Consider the following 14,201-nt stretch of genomic DNA (forward strand, 5'->3'; position numbering starts at 1 on the left):
CTGGTGCATGTGCGAAGTGCCGCTCTGCCACCACTATGTAGTCACATCTGTTCTCTGGGCATCTCGGATGAGGGTGCCGGTCCACGCAGCAGGAGGAAGTGTGAGTCTTCTGGGCAGGGCCAGATCCAGCCCTGGCCCCTCAGACTTTATGGATGATTTGGCTGGATGACCGGGCTGTTCCTGAAGATTCAGGGATTGGATGTGCATGCTCCGAGGGGCTTCCAGACAGAGGCTGGGCTCCTAGTGCTGCCCATCAGAAGGCCTCATCCAACTCTTCCATCTTTTTCCCCTTCATGGATCTTCTGTGCTAAGGAAAAAGATGGAAGAAGCAGTGGGAAAACATGAGAAGCTTGCAAACTGAAGGCGACAGTGTCTGGACACATCCCCCCCCCCCGGCCCCGGTGTAAAATCCCATGAACAAGGCAGGGTGATGGCGCAGTAAAAGCCTCCTCACCCAGAAGCCCCTGCATGGCTCGATCCAACCGAACACCTGACATGACCGGGAAGCAGGTTTTTGGGTTCCAGAGGGGTTTGTGTCTCCAAGTGTCTTCTGCTGCGAACTTTAGGATGCTGTGAAGTATCAGTAGAGGTCAAATCCAGGGGAAGTGCCTGGTGGGGGCCTGGGAGGGAGGGCCCCAGGGCCCCTGAGTGCAGTGCAGGCGGGGCAGACTCCCTGGGCGCGATGGCCCGGCCCGCCAGGCTCCGTGGGGACTGTGATGGAAGGAAAGGCCAGAGTGCTGGGACAGGATTGGGGTGGGGGTGGGAAAGGTAAGCCAGCCCCCCCGCCACCGGCTGATGATTTCTTCTTGGGTTTAAGTGAACCTTTTAATCTGGCTTTTCATCAGTGGTAGGAAGGAAAGAATCTGCAGGAGTCAAGAAGTTCAAGAACTCCTCATCAGGATATGAATTTAGGCCAGGGAGGAGGAACTTCTCCCCCAACTTTCTGATGAGGGGCACCATCCAGTCAGCTGCCCCCCCCCCCGGCAAACATACACCCCCCACACACAATGCTGTTCCTCGCTGGATTTCATACTTCCTGTGGGCTTCGTAAACAAAGTGTTGAGACAGCCCCAGGAAGTGGCGAACCGCCAAGGCCCAGCCAGGCTCTGCATTTCCTCCCCTTCCCAGAGGAGTGTGTAATTTGTGGGGAGGAGGGTGATTCACCCCCCTCCTGCCCCCACTCCAGCATATAAGTGGGCCAGGCAGGGCTCCTGGCTGCAGACAGCGCCCGAGGAGTAGAGCACTGCACTGCACGGGATCGCCTTGCGTTGTGCCACGCCACAGAGTGCCCCTCGCCCTCTGCCAGCGGACTCACCATGGGGCCCGCCCCCCTGTCCCTCTGCCTCTTCGGGCTGCTGTCCCTGGGCCGCTTGTGGGCTGCACCGCTTCAGGACAACGGCCCCGTGGTCATCCCCTTCCCTGGGGACCTGGTCAGCAAAGTGTCAGACAAGGAGCTGGCAAACGTAAGTTCTGGAGCCAGCTGGGCCTGGGTCCTCCACTGTGGGTGCACCCTGGCTTCCTGAGCCCATGCCCCGCAGCTCTGGGCCAGGGCACTGGGGGCCATCCAGGCTGCCTCGCAAAGGGTCTCCCTTGAAGCCTCCCCCAAGAGAGGTGGACAAAGAGAGTGGCCAGATTTTGAGCACAAGATTGTTTGTGGGGCAGTGCAGGGGTGGCGGTGGAGGGGAAGGGTGTGACTGAAAATATGGATAAGCACCACAACAGCCAGGATGGAGAGACAGATTTCTTATCAAAATCACATCTCGGTTTTGCACACTCTTTCCTTCTCTACCCATGCATCTGCACAAGGCTGATCTTTCCCCCGTCAGTAACGGGGGTCCGAGCCAAGTGTTGATGAGATGCTGAAGTGGGTTTTTCAGCTGCTCAAGGGGAAAAAAGACTGAAGAAATGTGGGCCAAAACACAGTCAAAGTGCTCCTGCTGGGCAGGGCACTTGGAGGTGGAAACGTCTCTCTTGCAGATGCTGTGTGTGCACGCATGTGGGAGGGGGAGGGTCCAGGCAGGCAATGTGGGCACTCTCCCCAGCAAGGGTAGCTCTCACACAAAGATGTACACTGCACATAGATTTGTTTTATTTTATTTAAAATATGTCTAGGCCGCCTTTCAGGGCAGAAGCCTTCCCAAGGCGGCTTAAAACGTTTAAATTCTAATAAAATAATATTAATATTTTAAACAGTACAAGGGCAAGGCTGCAAACTTTCATAAAACCACAGATACCAGCAATAAAACATTACTAAAAACCTACAGTGTGATTACAGTCACAGAACAGAACCCTTAAGGAAAACAGAGGCCAGCCAGAGCGAACAAGTAAGTCTTCAGGGCCTTTCCACACGCCTGCAGTGCTGGGGCAGGGCAGACCCCTGAGGACAACTCATTCCAGCTGACAGAATCCAGGGGCAGCCGCTGGGTTAGTCCGCTGCAGCAAACACCACAAGGAGTCTTGCAGCACCTTCAAGACGAGCTGAGGGTCTTTCTCTTGACATCTGTGAGCTAATTGCTGCTGCTTATTTAGATCTAGTTACTTAGTCCACTTTAGTGTTTTTTAAAATATGAATTGTAGTTGTTAGCCACCTTGTAGACTGTACTGCTGAAAGGAGCATATAAATATTTTAAATAAAATGCCATTAACTAAAAGGGATTATGATGCAGAGCCCAAACGTATATAGAATATGAACAGAGTGACCCCTTCACAGGTCCAGCAGGAGTCACTCGACTCTCTTTCTAGCTATGCAAGGCTAATTTAACATATGTAATGAGAAAGAAATCCATGGTGCCAATCAAGTCAAAATGGAGCAGAAGCAAATTTGCTCTTATTCACCAACGGGCAGTTGAGGATAACACTCCATTCACCTGACAAGGGGATGAGCCACGAAACCCTCTGCCACAATGAATGTTGCAAAGCGCCACCAGATTCACAGCTGCTTTTGCATATGCCTGGTCTCTTTGTGGCCTGAGAGATCCACCCACCTGCCGCTCTCCTCCTTCCCCTCCCTCAGCGCTACCTCGCACGTTATGGGTACCTGACAGAGCCTGCCGGGACAGACGGCAAACAGAGGAAGCTGGACTATTTTCTCAGGAAGATGCAGAAGCGGCTGGGCTTGCCTGAGACAGGGGCGTTGGATGCCACCACCCTGGACGCCATCCGGGCTCCCCGCTGCGGTGTCCCAGATGTTGGCTCTTTCCAGACCTTCCAGGGAGACCTGAAGTGGGACCACACGGACCTCACGTACCGGTGAGTGAGTCCATCAGCTGCCACCGCAAGTAGCCCTCAGCTGCGGGATGTTTTCTCAGCACCCATGGCAGATTTGGGAGCCCAGTGTCTGTGTCTGGACACATGGCCTGGGCAGCCACGTGGAGGCTGATGCTCTCCTCACTCTGCTGGAGGAGCAGGGCTTGGAGAATGACGCTTTGGCTGGCACGCCTGTGCCCCAGCCTGTTTGGTGGGCACACAGGCAAAGAGGGGCAGACCACCTGGTGCCCTCCAGATGTTTTGGACTGCAGCTCCCATAACTGGCCATGCTGGAGAGGGGTGATGGGAGTTTTCATCCAACACACCTGGAGGCTGCCAGGTTGCCCACCCCTGGCTCCGACTGGGCTGTGGAAGGCTGGTCCAGCGGCCCAGCAGCGGCAGCAGGAAGGGGTGGTCTCAGTGGGCCCCTGCTTCCTTCCAGCAAGCTCTGGGGGTCTCTGACATGCTGTCGCTGCTGGCCTGCGACCCTCACTTTGCCCCCTTCCTCCCCCCCAGAGTGGTGAATTACTCGCCTGACCTGGACGCCTCCATCATCGAGGACGCCTTTGCGAGGGCCTTCAAAGTGTGGAGCGATGTGACCCCTCTCACCTTCACACGGCAGGAGAGCGGCGAGGTCGACATTCTCATTCAGTTCGGAACAGAAGGTGGGTCCGGGCCTGGTGCGCCCGGAGGAGGAAGGGCGGTGGGCTCTGCGGCCGTTAGGCTGGCTGGCAGAGCGGGGGGCGCAGCCGCGGACACCCGCGGCCCGAAGGAGGGCAGAGGACGGCGGCGCGGTGCCGTCGGCGGCCTCTCTCGAGCCCCGAACCCGGGCACTGCGCGCCCCGTGACTGGCCCGCCTGTCTCCCCAGAGCATGGCGACGGCTACCCCTTTGACGGCAAGGACGGCCTCCTGGCCCACGCGTTCCCTCCGGGCAAAGACGTCTACAGCGGGGACGCCCATTTCGACGACGACGAGCTCTGGACGCTGGGCGCCGGCACTGGTGAGTCGGCCCGGCCCGGCCCGGCCCGGCCCGGCCCGGCGCCCCTCGCCCCGCCCGCCCCGGCCCCGGCCCCGCGCCCATCGCGCCCCTCTCTTCCCTGCAGTGGTGAAGACCTACCACGGGAACGCCGGCGGGGCCGCCTGCCGCTTCCCCTTCGTCTTCGAGGGCCGGTCCTACGCCGCCTGCACGGCCGCCGGCCGCAGGGATGGGCTGCCCTGGTGCGCCACGACGGCCAGCTTCGACCGAGACCAGCGCTACGGCTTCTGCCCCAGCGAGCGTGAGTGCCGGCGGCCGGGCCGCGGGGAGCGGGAGGGTCCGGCGGCGCCGCGCTCGCGGCAGCCTCTCGGCCCAGGAGGCTCTTGCTCCGGGGCCCCATGCGCCGCAGGGGCCCTTCGCTCTGCGGAGGCAGCTGGAGGCGGCCGCCAGGGCTGGGCGCAGCCGCCGGACTCCGGGTCCCGGCACGCGAGCTGGGGGCGGAAGGAGCGGGCAGGGAGGGAGGCTGGAAGCAGGGGCGGGGGCAGGCAAATGGGGAGCCGAGCGGCAGGCGGCCACCCCGGGCAGGAGGCTCTTGCCTGGGCCACACCCCAGGCCGGTGCGGATGTCCCGGGGAAGGGAGGGGCTGTGTGCCCAGACGCCCCCCCTCCCCTCCTCTCCTCTCCGGCCGTCGCTGGCTGAGCGCCCCGGGAAAGTTTCCGGCGGTGGCCGCAGCACCGCGTTCGTCTGTTGCAGCAAAAACGACCGAGGCTTGTGGCACCTTAAAGATGAATGCATTTGCCCACCTTTAGATCTCTGGCATGCAGACCTCTGGCTTTTTAACAACGCACAGCCTCTCTCAGGGTTTGCCCCTTTTGGCAAATGCTAAGTAGCTGTTCATCTGGATGTTTCCTCTGCCGTCATGAGTGCTAGAAACTTGCCCTTAAAAAAAAAAAGGAAGCTGAGTTTCTTCACAGCCTACATGCCCCCCCACGCCCCCATTAATCATGGGACAGTCAGATTCCACATGGTCTGGTGCAGTCCTGACACCACCATCACCACCCCCAAATCAGAAGGGTCTGCTAGTTCTGCAGAACCTTGTGCAGGGGGCCGTGAGGCCTTCTCATCAGCCCCTCCACCTCCATCCCAGGGGGCTGCAGCAGAGCCCAGCCAACTCACTCCCCCTTTGCCCCCTGTTTCAACTAGTTCTCTTCACCTACGGTGGAAACGGCAACGGTGAGAAGTGCGTCTTCCCTTTCATCTTTTCTGGCAAGTCTTACGATGCGTGCACCACTGAGGGGCGCGAAGACGGCTACCGCTGGTGCGCAACCACCGACAGCTTTGACCGTGACCAGCAGTATGGCTTTTGCCCCAACAGAGGTACCAGCAGGGCTGGGTTTCTTAAAAACAAGGGGTGGGGGTGGGAAAGGTATCTGCCAGACCAGAGTGCCCTGCTTCAGCCCTCAAGGTATTGGGAGGCACTCTGCATGTGCTCAGAGGCACCCTTTCTTCCAGAACTGGGTCCTGGCATTGCAAGCGTGTTCTGGAGTTGCTGGGGCACAGCTCCCCAGGCAGCCATGCCTCAAATTTAGCTTTAGGTGCAGGACTGACAAAATGGCTTGAAGAACTGTCTGGCTCTGGGGCCAGCTGCCCTCTGGGTTAAGCTGTAGGCGGTCCAGCTGCCCTGTGTCTCTTCTCGCCATAGGGGAGGGAGGCAAGAGGAGGCAGCAATGCTGGAGACCCATACGGCTTTAAGTACCTGCTTGCCCCGTTGGTGCGTTTCACTTGCGCACTGCTCCTTGCCAGGGCTTTTGTGCAGGCTGGCACTGAGCTGCCCTGTGCTGTGTGGGAAACTCTCTGGGCTGGGGGAGAAGGGATCTTTGCCGGCCTGTGTTTGGGGCTGAGTGCCTGTGGCCCCCTCTTCTCCCTACAGACACAGCTGTGATTGGTGGCAACTCCCGGGGCGAGCCGTGCGCCTTCCCATTCACCTTCCTGGGCAAGTCGTACAGTGCTTGCACCTCCGAGGGGCGTCAAGATGGGAAGCTCTGGTGCGCCACCACCAGCAATTATGACAAGGACAAGAAATGGGGCCTCTGCCCTGATAAAGGTACTGCCCTGGCACTCCTGAGGGGGGATGAAGCTCCGTGGCAAGGCTGGGAAAGAATCCAGCGGCCTGATGCCCCGGAGGGAGGGAGGAAAGGTGGCCCCCTGCCGCCACCTTCACTGGTCAGTGGAGGCCACCCTGGGCTGGGCGGACCCAGCATGCTCTGACGGGCCGCTCCCCACACCACAGGCCTAGTGGGACTGCCGCTCTGCAGCGGGGCGGGGAGCAGGCAGAGCCCTGCCCGCCCCCCACAGCTGCTTTATGCTCTCCAGGCTACAGCATCTTCCTGGTAGCTGCCCATGAGTTTGGCCACTCGCTGGGCCTGGACCACTCCAGTGTGCGCGAGGCCCTCATGTACCCCATGTACACCTACCTTGCCGATTTCCACCTCCACCCGGACGATGTGGCTGGGATCCAGTTCCTCTATGGTGAGTGGAGGGAGGCGGGAGGTGCCTGCTGAGACTGCTTGGGGGGCAGGGGCTGGTTTCCTTTCCAGCCCAGGAGTGCAGAGAAGGGAAGGTTGCCCCCCTTTCATGCTCCCCACCATAGTTTCCCTCCCAGCTCCAGGGGCTTGAGAGGAACGTGGGCCTTCCCCAGTCCGACTGTTCCAGCGTCACAGTGATGGCATCTAGGGTGGCTTGGTGCCTCCCGTGCTACTCTGAGCCCATCACCCTGGCTTCAAGACCCTTGTGTTGCTCCAGACGGACAGATACCCCTTATCACACTTTGTTCTCCCTCGCCCACTAGGTAAAGGGTCAGGTCCTGGGCCCACTGGGCCCAGCCACCCCACTCAAAGCCCCAACGTGCCTGACGAACCCCCCCCGGGTGCCGACGACGCCTCCACCGCAGAGGAGGATGGCTTCTCAGTGACGGAGACCACCCCCATGGACCACCCAGTGGACGCCTGCAGAGTGGGGGGCTTTGACGCCCTGGCGGAGATCAAGAAGGAGCTGCACCTCTTCAAGGGCGGGTGAGCCGCTGAGGGACAGGGCAAGTCCCGGGGGGCGAGGGGAGGGGTGGAGGGAATATGCCCCTGCCTGACATGCTCATGCTTTGCCTAGGGTGGGGGCGGGAGGAGGGCTTTTCTGGCCTGCCCTTCTGTCCAGCAGGGCCATCCCTGGGGAGGCTGAGAGCACAGCTTGGGGGAGGCATTCAGGGTGCTGATGGGCAAGAGCGACCCGGCCTCCCTCCGGCCTCCGCTTCTCCCAGCCCCACCTATTGTAACATAATGGGATACATTACAGTAGAGGCCTTGGCCCCGCCCCTTTCCTTTGCTGTCCCCAGGCAATACTGGAGGAAGCCAGCCTCAGGGGCCGAGCGCATTGAGGGCCCATTCCCGATCCAAGGCACCTGGCCAGCCCTTCCAGATGTGATCGATGCTGCTTTCCAGGACTTGCTGACTAAGAAGGTCTTCTTCTTCTCTGGTGAGTGGCTCCCTCTAGCACTTTACCCCCCCCCCTTTGGGTTCCAAAAAAAGAATTTCAGATTCAGTGGCACTCTTCACATTTAATAATTAATTAATTAGTGCTACCAGCTGCATGAGAGCCAATCAGTGTTCAAATGGAGTGCAAAGCTTTTGAATTACACAAGAACCCTCCTCAGGTTGAATGTTGGGGGAGGGAAGGAAAAGGAAGGTCTCTGAATGCGGGCCTGGTGTTAGGCTTTGCTTTAGGCTTCAGTCAGCCACAGTGGATGCTTTTGCAGATAAATTAAAAATGGCCTCATGGATTGTCTCATTGCCTCAGCCCAGCAACCCTAAATGGTACAGGATTTTCAGCCCAAATTCTGGTGAAACAAGCAGAACTTGCTAGGGCAGAGATGAACAGTTGAAAGTGCAATAAGATGCAAGCAAAAGGGGAGCACGAAAGATTTAAGCACCAAGTGTCACTGTTGGCCCACTGGCTGGAGGCACCAAGATGCCCAGATGCCTCTTGACACCGGTTTGTGTGGCAAATCAGTCACTGCTGTGGAGAGTTGCCCACAGACCGACCCGCCCATCACAGAATGCCGAGGCCCCTGGCTGGGGACCCCTTGGACCTCTGTTTCTGCTGACCTGCCCCTTCTCCGTGGCTCCGCAGCCTTTGTATCCTGCTTAGCAAAGGACCCAGAATCCTGCAAATGTGGTATTTCCCCAGGGCTTGGGGTCAGGGAAGCTTCCGGGGTGTGGTGGAGGCTAGGAGTCCAGGTTTGTTGCAACTGCATAGCACCACACCCAAAATGAGGCTGAGGTGATTTGCTAGGAACCACAAGGGAGCCCTCTTGCACTGGAAGCACCACCACAGCTGACTCACAGGGTGCACAGATGATCCCCGTGCCCGGGGAGGCTGCCCCAGCCCCTGCGGCTGCCTCAGAGAGCCCCTTGCAGCCCCCTGGTGGCCCACGGAAGGCCGCTGCTCATGTCCCAGCAGGACGCACTGGAGGCTCGCCTGCCCGGGAGGGGCTGTGTGTTGCAGCGGCGGGTGCGCTGCCGCGGGCTCACTGGCGGCTGTGTTCTGCAGGCCAGCGCTTCTGGGTGTACCAGGGGGCGAGAGTCCTGGGTCCGCGGAGCATTGAGAAGCTGGGCATCGGCAGGGACGTGGAAAGGATTGTTGGTGCCCTGCAGAGGAAGAACGGCAAAGTGCTGCTTTTCAGCGGGGAGCAGTTCTGGAGGTACTGAGCATCTCGGGGTGCGGAAACAGAAGCTCCTCCATTCAGAGCCTCTTCCCAAGGGCCCCCCTGCTGCGTGTGCCATTCAGGTCGCCGTGGGCCACAAGTGGAGTGTGCAGGGCTTGCAGCAAGCGAAAGAGCAGCAGAGGACTTGGGCTGGTGAACAGAGGGAGGCCCAGGATGGCCAGCCTGTCCGCTGGACTTGGGAACCCCTACCAGCCCTGACGGGCCCAGAGTGTGGGGAGGAAGGGGAAACTGCCTGCCCCGTAGCAGGAACAGCCCATCTGACAAGTTGTCCTCCATGGCACCCAGGCAACGTCCTTCCCCTGAGCTGGTCATCCCAGAAGCCCCAGAGAAGTAGGGAAAGGATGCTTGTTCCAGATCCTGATGGGCCACTCAGGGGGCAACAGAACCGGGCTTGCCTGAGGACCACGTCAGTTTGTTGAGCAGCCTGGGGAAGGAGAAGCGGAGAGAGGAGGAAGAGGAAGTCTGGCTCGGGTGGCAAAGAGTTGCTCAGTTTTGCTTTCTCCCTTCAGGCTGGATGTGAAAGTGGAGCAGGTGGATCGGGACTACCCTCGCTACACTGACAGCGTCTTTTCTGGGGTCCCTCTTGACTGTCAGACTATCTTCCAGTACAAAGGTAAGGGGCTGGGGAGGGGCACAGCATCCCTAGAATACATCTGGCCAGGGTTCAGGACAGACCCTGCTTGGTCCAGGCTGTGCACCCTATTAACCAGCCTGGGGGGCAGGGAGGGTGATGTTATGAGATAGATGTGTTTCCCTCTTTTTCCTGATGCCCAGTGGGAACTGCAAGAGCAGGGAAAGGGGGTGCCTTTGAGCAGCAATCACCCAACGTGGCCGTCTGGAATTAGGAGTGAGCAACGAAGTGGCCAAGTTTGCTGATGACACCAAATTATTTAGGGTGGTTATAACAAAAAGAGATTCTGAACAGCTCCAAAAGGATCTCTCCAAATTGGGAGAATGGGCATCCAAATGGCAAATGCGGTTCAATGTAAGCAAGTGTAAAGTGATGCACGTTGGGGCAAAAAATCCCAACTTCACATATATGCTGATGGGATCTGAGCTAACAGTGACTGACCAGGAAAGAGATCTTGGGATTGTGGTGGACAGCTCAATGAAAATGTTGACCCAGTATATGACTGCTGTGAAAGAGGCAAATTCCATGTAAGGCATGATTAGGAAAGGAATCTAAAATAAAACTGCCAATCTCATACTGCCCTTATACTAATCTGTGGTGTGGCCACACTTAGAATACTGTGTACAGTTCTGGTCACCCCACGTAAAAAAGGATATTGTAGAGTTGGGAAAAGTGCAGAAGAGGGCAACTAAAAGATCAAGGGGCTGGAGCATCTCCCCTATGAGGGAAGGTTACAGCAGCTGGGATCGTTTAGCTTGGAAAAAAGGCAAGAGGAGACACGACAGACATGTACAGAATTATGTGTGGTGTGGAGAAAGTGGGTAGGGAGACATTTTTCTCCCTCTCGCATAATATTAGAACCCAAAGTCATCCTATGAAGCTGATTGGTGGGAGATTCAGGACAGAGAAAAGGAAGGGCTTCTTCATACAACACATAAACTATGGAATTTGGTACCACAGGATGTGGTGATGACCACCAATTTGGATGGCTTTAAAAGGGAGTTAGATAAATTCCTGGAGGAGAAGGCTATCAATGGCTACTTGTCCTGATGGCTACATGCCACCTCCAGTATCAGAGGTAGTATGCCTGTGTACACCAGTGGCTGGGGAACATGGGCAGGAGAGTGCTGTTGTACCTGTTTGGCTTGTGGGCTTCCCATGGGCAGCTGGTTGGCCACTGTGTGAACAGGGTGCTGGACTGGATGGACCCTTGGTCTGATCCAGCAGGGCTCTGCTTATGCTCTTGTCCTCCCACTAGGTAAAGGGTCAGACCTGGAAGCTCCCACATGGCTTCCAGTGGCCCAGTGTGGCAGGACATCCTGGCACTTGGTGCCTCGGTAGGGTGTGGTCAGCATTAAGTGGAGACATAAGCAGATGAGATGAGATGAGATGGTGGGAGATGCACAGCTGGATCCCCCATGTTTTTGTATCCAGCCGGGGGGCAGGGTTTGGAACACTGGATCAGTACCGTGGCACTGGGGAAGGGAGGGGCTGAACACTTCATTTCCTGATTTAAATCAAGCCCCTTCCAGAGCTGTTGTTTGTCCTGCAGTGGGCAACATAGAGGTACCCATGTGGTACCTACATGTCTCCCTGCACAGGGTAAATATCAGCTGGGGGAGCAAATTTGGGGAAATGGCTGGGGGAAAGGGTAGCCCCTGCCCCAGCACGGTGCTTCCAATCTGGTTCAGGGCCTCCCCATGGCTATGTTACATCTGCCAATGTCCTGATCTCCGCTCCCCAGTGCCCTGTCTCATCTAGCCACTGATAGGGTGCTGGAGGAGGGCATTTCCCCCCGAGGCCCCTTGGACGTGCGCCTCCTGGGGTAGCCAAGTGGTGCCTATTTGCTCCTTTGCCACTTTCATTTGCTAACTGCTGATGCATTTCCCACCCCCTCCCCATTCCAGGAAAATACCACTTCTGCCGGGACCCCTTCTGCTGGCAAATGACCCCACACTACCAAGTCGACAAGGTGGGCTACCTGAAGTATGACGTCCTGAAGTGTCCTGAACAGTAGGGCCAGCCAGGGGCTGCTGGGACCCTCCTGTGCCTGCTGCACTGTGCCGTGGTGCTGGGACCCAGGGCAGGTGCCGCAGCTCGTGCCCCTGCTTGGGCCTGCAACTGGCGCTGGCCACCAATGGATGCTGGGCCCTGCTCAAGGCTGGCGGGCAGAGAGAGAACTCTCCAGCCACTCTGTGCCCTTGGGGCAACTTTGCCACCTGCCAACCTGCGCTGTGTGCCTTGCCAAAGGCTTGCCAGGGGCAGCTGGTTGGACTGCTGGCTTGGAGTCACAGGTGGGGGGCAAGGGGGCATTTTGCTTGGCCATGGGCCTGCTGCAAGGAGCCCTCTGGACCTTCTGGGAAGAGAAGGAGGCTCCCCACGGCCACAAGGGGAAGGAGGCTCCCCTCCCACCACCATTGCACTCGCGTCTCAGTCTCCACTGCGCTCCGTCTCATGTGGCAGCTCCCACATCTTGCACCCGTGTGTAATAAATGAAATCCTGGCCCATTTGGAGAGTCTTGTCTGCTTGGGGGGCAGGGCAGAGCAAGAAGAGCCATTGGGGCAGCTGGAAATCAAGTATGGGTGAAGGAGAGGTTGATGCGGGGGTGGCTTTGGGTTCAGTGCACTTTCAGTCCCTTGCATCTGGGGGCAGTGACCTCTCTTGGGCACCGCTGGGCCATGTGGTGGGAGAAGACAGGCAGCTCGATTAACCTGTTGAAAGAAACCAGCAGGCAAGCCCCTTCTTCCCTAGCCAGCCAGCCCTGCCTTCTGGTGTCTCCCAGATGGTGGTAGTGATACATGTCCGCTTTGAGTTGTCTCCTGGCACCATGAGCCTTGGCATATGACCCACAGCCCTTCAACTCTCCAAGTCCGACGGAGCCCTTCTGTGCCCCAGAACCAGCTCAAGCAAATGTCCTGTTGCCCTCCAACCCCAGGGGCTGAAAGGGGCTATTGTGCGCCCCTGGGGGCTGCTTTACCAAGAGAGCCACAAAGGAGCCTGCCCCATGCCCAGAGCATGGGAAGAGCCCGATGGTGAGCCCCACCTCCACAGGACACGGAATCTCCCTGGCAAAGGTGACCAGCTCACTTCAGGTTCTTATCCCTTTGCCACATGCAACACTTCACCTGACCATATTTAGCCAAACGAAGGGTTTCATTATCAAAGGCACTTCCTGGGGAGGGGGAGGAGGAGGAGGAGGAGGAAAACAAAGCAGGGTGCACTGTGCCGGCTTCTTGTAACAAAAGCAGCCCAGCTTTGTGGCACCTTAAAGACGAAGGGATTTATTCTGGCAGAAGGGTTTGTGGGCTACAGCCCACTGTGCCAAGCTTCTGCCACAATCAGTCTGTTCATCTCTGAGGTACCGCGAGGCTTGTTGCCGTGTTGTTGCCCCAGACTCGTAGCCCTACAGTCCTGCTCTGCTAATGGCTGCAAAGGTCAGTGTCACAACAGCATAGCTGCGCTGGGCTCCTGTGCGCTCCCCACCGCAGAGACCACAAACAACACCACTTTAGGCAAGAGAGAATGTAGCAGCACTGACGGACACCCCCATGACAACCATCGCCCACCATTCTCAGAGTTGTGCGATGACAAGAAAGACCCCATGTTAGCCATTCCTGGAAAGAACCAGGAGATGGCAGAATGGCCATCAAAGGCTATTGAGTTACCTAGCAGACACACTAGGATCATAGAATAGTAGGGTTGGAAGGGGCCTACAAGGCCATGGAGTCCAACCCTCTGCTCAGTGCAGGAATCCAAGTCAGAGCATCCCCAACAGGCAGCTGTCCAGCCTCGTCTTGAATGCCTCCAGCGTGGGAGAGCCCCCCACCTCCCTAGGGAATGGGTTCCAGGATAAAATCCTGCAGACACCCCCCACACACACACACACACCCCTCCTAGTGCGCTCTACCATGAGGGAGCCACCAATGGGCATGCTCCAAGGCCCCCTACAGCTGGTGCAGTTCACCTGTTGCAACAGATCACATAGCCACTGGATCACATTCTCCCATCCCATGGAAGGAGTTGTAGTCAGCTCTGGCAGTTCCTGTGTGCTGTGCTGCTCAATGTGGCCACCAGGCTCTGCACCATGCAATCTTGTGTGCATATCTGAAGGTGAGTGTTTGGGACAGAATAGGGATTCTGTCTGTGACCACCCACCCCGCTGCCCTTTCCTGAGCTAGCCAAGGTGGTTTTGGGGTTAGTGCTGGAGTCTTGGCAGTTTGTTGCACTGGGGGACTTCAAAATATATGCTGAAGCCACCTTGTCATGAGTGACTTAGGGCTTCATGGCTTCAATGGGTCTATCCCACTTAGTATCTGGCCTGACTAATTTGGCAGGGCACACCTTCGACTTAGTCTTCTGCACAGAGTAGGATGATGATGATAATGATCTGGGAGTGGAAGGACGTTCTATTGTTCCGTTGTAACGTCATCAGTACGCTGATCATAGAATCATTGAATAGTAGGGTCAGAAGGGGCCTACAAGATAATCGAGTCCAACCCCCTGCTCAGGGCAGGGATCCCAAGTCAGAGCATTCCTGACAGATGGCTGTCCATCCTCGTCTTGAATGCCTCC

General features: G+C 57.6%; 1 protein-coding gene across 1 annotated transcript; it reads left to right on the plus strand.

Annotated features, from left to right (window-relative positions):
* Positions 1 to 1,219: 1,219 nt before the first annotated feature.
* MMP9 (matrix metallopeptidase 9) lies at positions 1,220 to 12,141 on the plus strand. The gene is made up of 13 exons (XM_084854612.1): positions 1,220 to 1,463; positions 3,014 to 3,249; positions 3,763 to 3,911; positions 4,116 to 4,247; positions 4,351 to 4,524; positions 5,427 to 5,600; positions 6,154 to 6,327; positions 6,597 to 6,752; positions 7,072 to 7,294; positions 7,609 to 7,748; positions 8,823 to 8,973; positions 9,507 to 9,610; positions 11,536 to 12,141. The coding sequence occupies exons 1-13, from the start codon at positions 1,317 to 1,319 to the stop codon at positions 11,643 to 11,645; spliced, it is 2,070 nt and encodes a 689-aa protein (XP_084710738.1). The 5' UTR covers positions 1,220 to 1,316; the 3' UTR covers positions 11,646 to 12,141.
* Positions 12,142 to 14,201: the final 2,060 nt, after the last annotated feature.

Source organism: Heloderma suspectum, chromosome 4, assembly GCF_057233095.1.
Source record: "Heloderma suspectum isolate Gila_16-S chromosome 4, 16-S_ref, whole genome shotgun sequence".
Taxonomy (NCBI): Eukaryota; Metazoa; Chordata; class Lepidosauria; order Squamata; family Helodermatidae; genus Heloderma; species Heloderma suspectum.

Bases quoted from the DNA above. Each gene is read 5' to 3' on its own strand.
- MMP9 (XM_084854612.1), top strand. From the start codon at position 1,317: ATGGGGCCCGCCCCCCTGTCCCTCTGCCTCTTCGGGCTGCTGTCCCTG. The intron at 5,601-6,153 runs GTACCAGCAGGG...TTCTCCCTACAG, and splicing joins TGGCTTTTGCCCCAACAGAG to ACACAGCTGTGATTGGTGGC. The intron at 9,611-11,535 runs GTAAGGGGCTGG...TCCCCATTCCAG, and splicing joins GACTATCTTCCAGTACAAAG to GAAAATACCACTTCTGCCGG.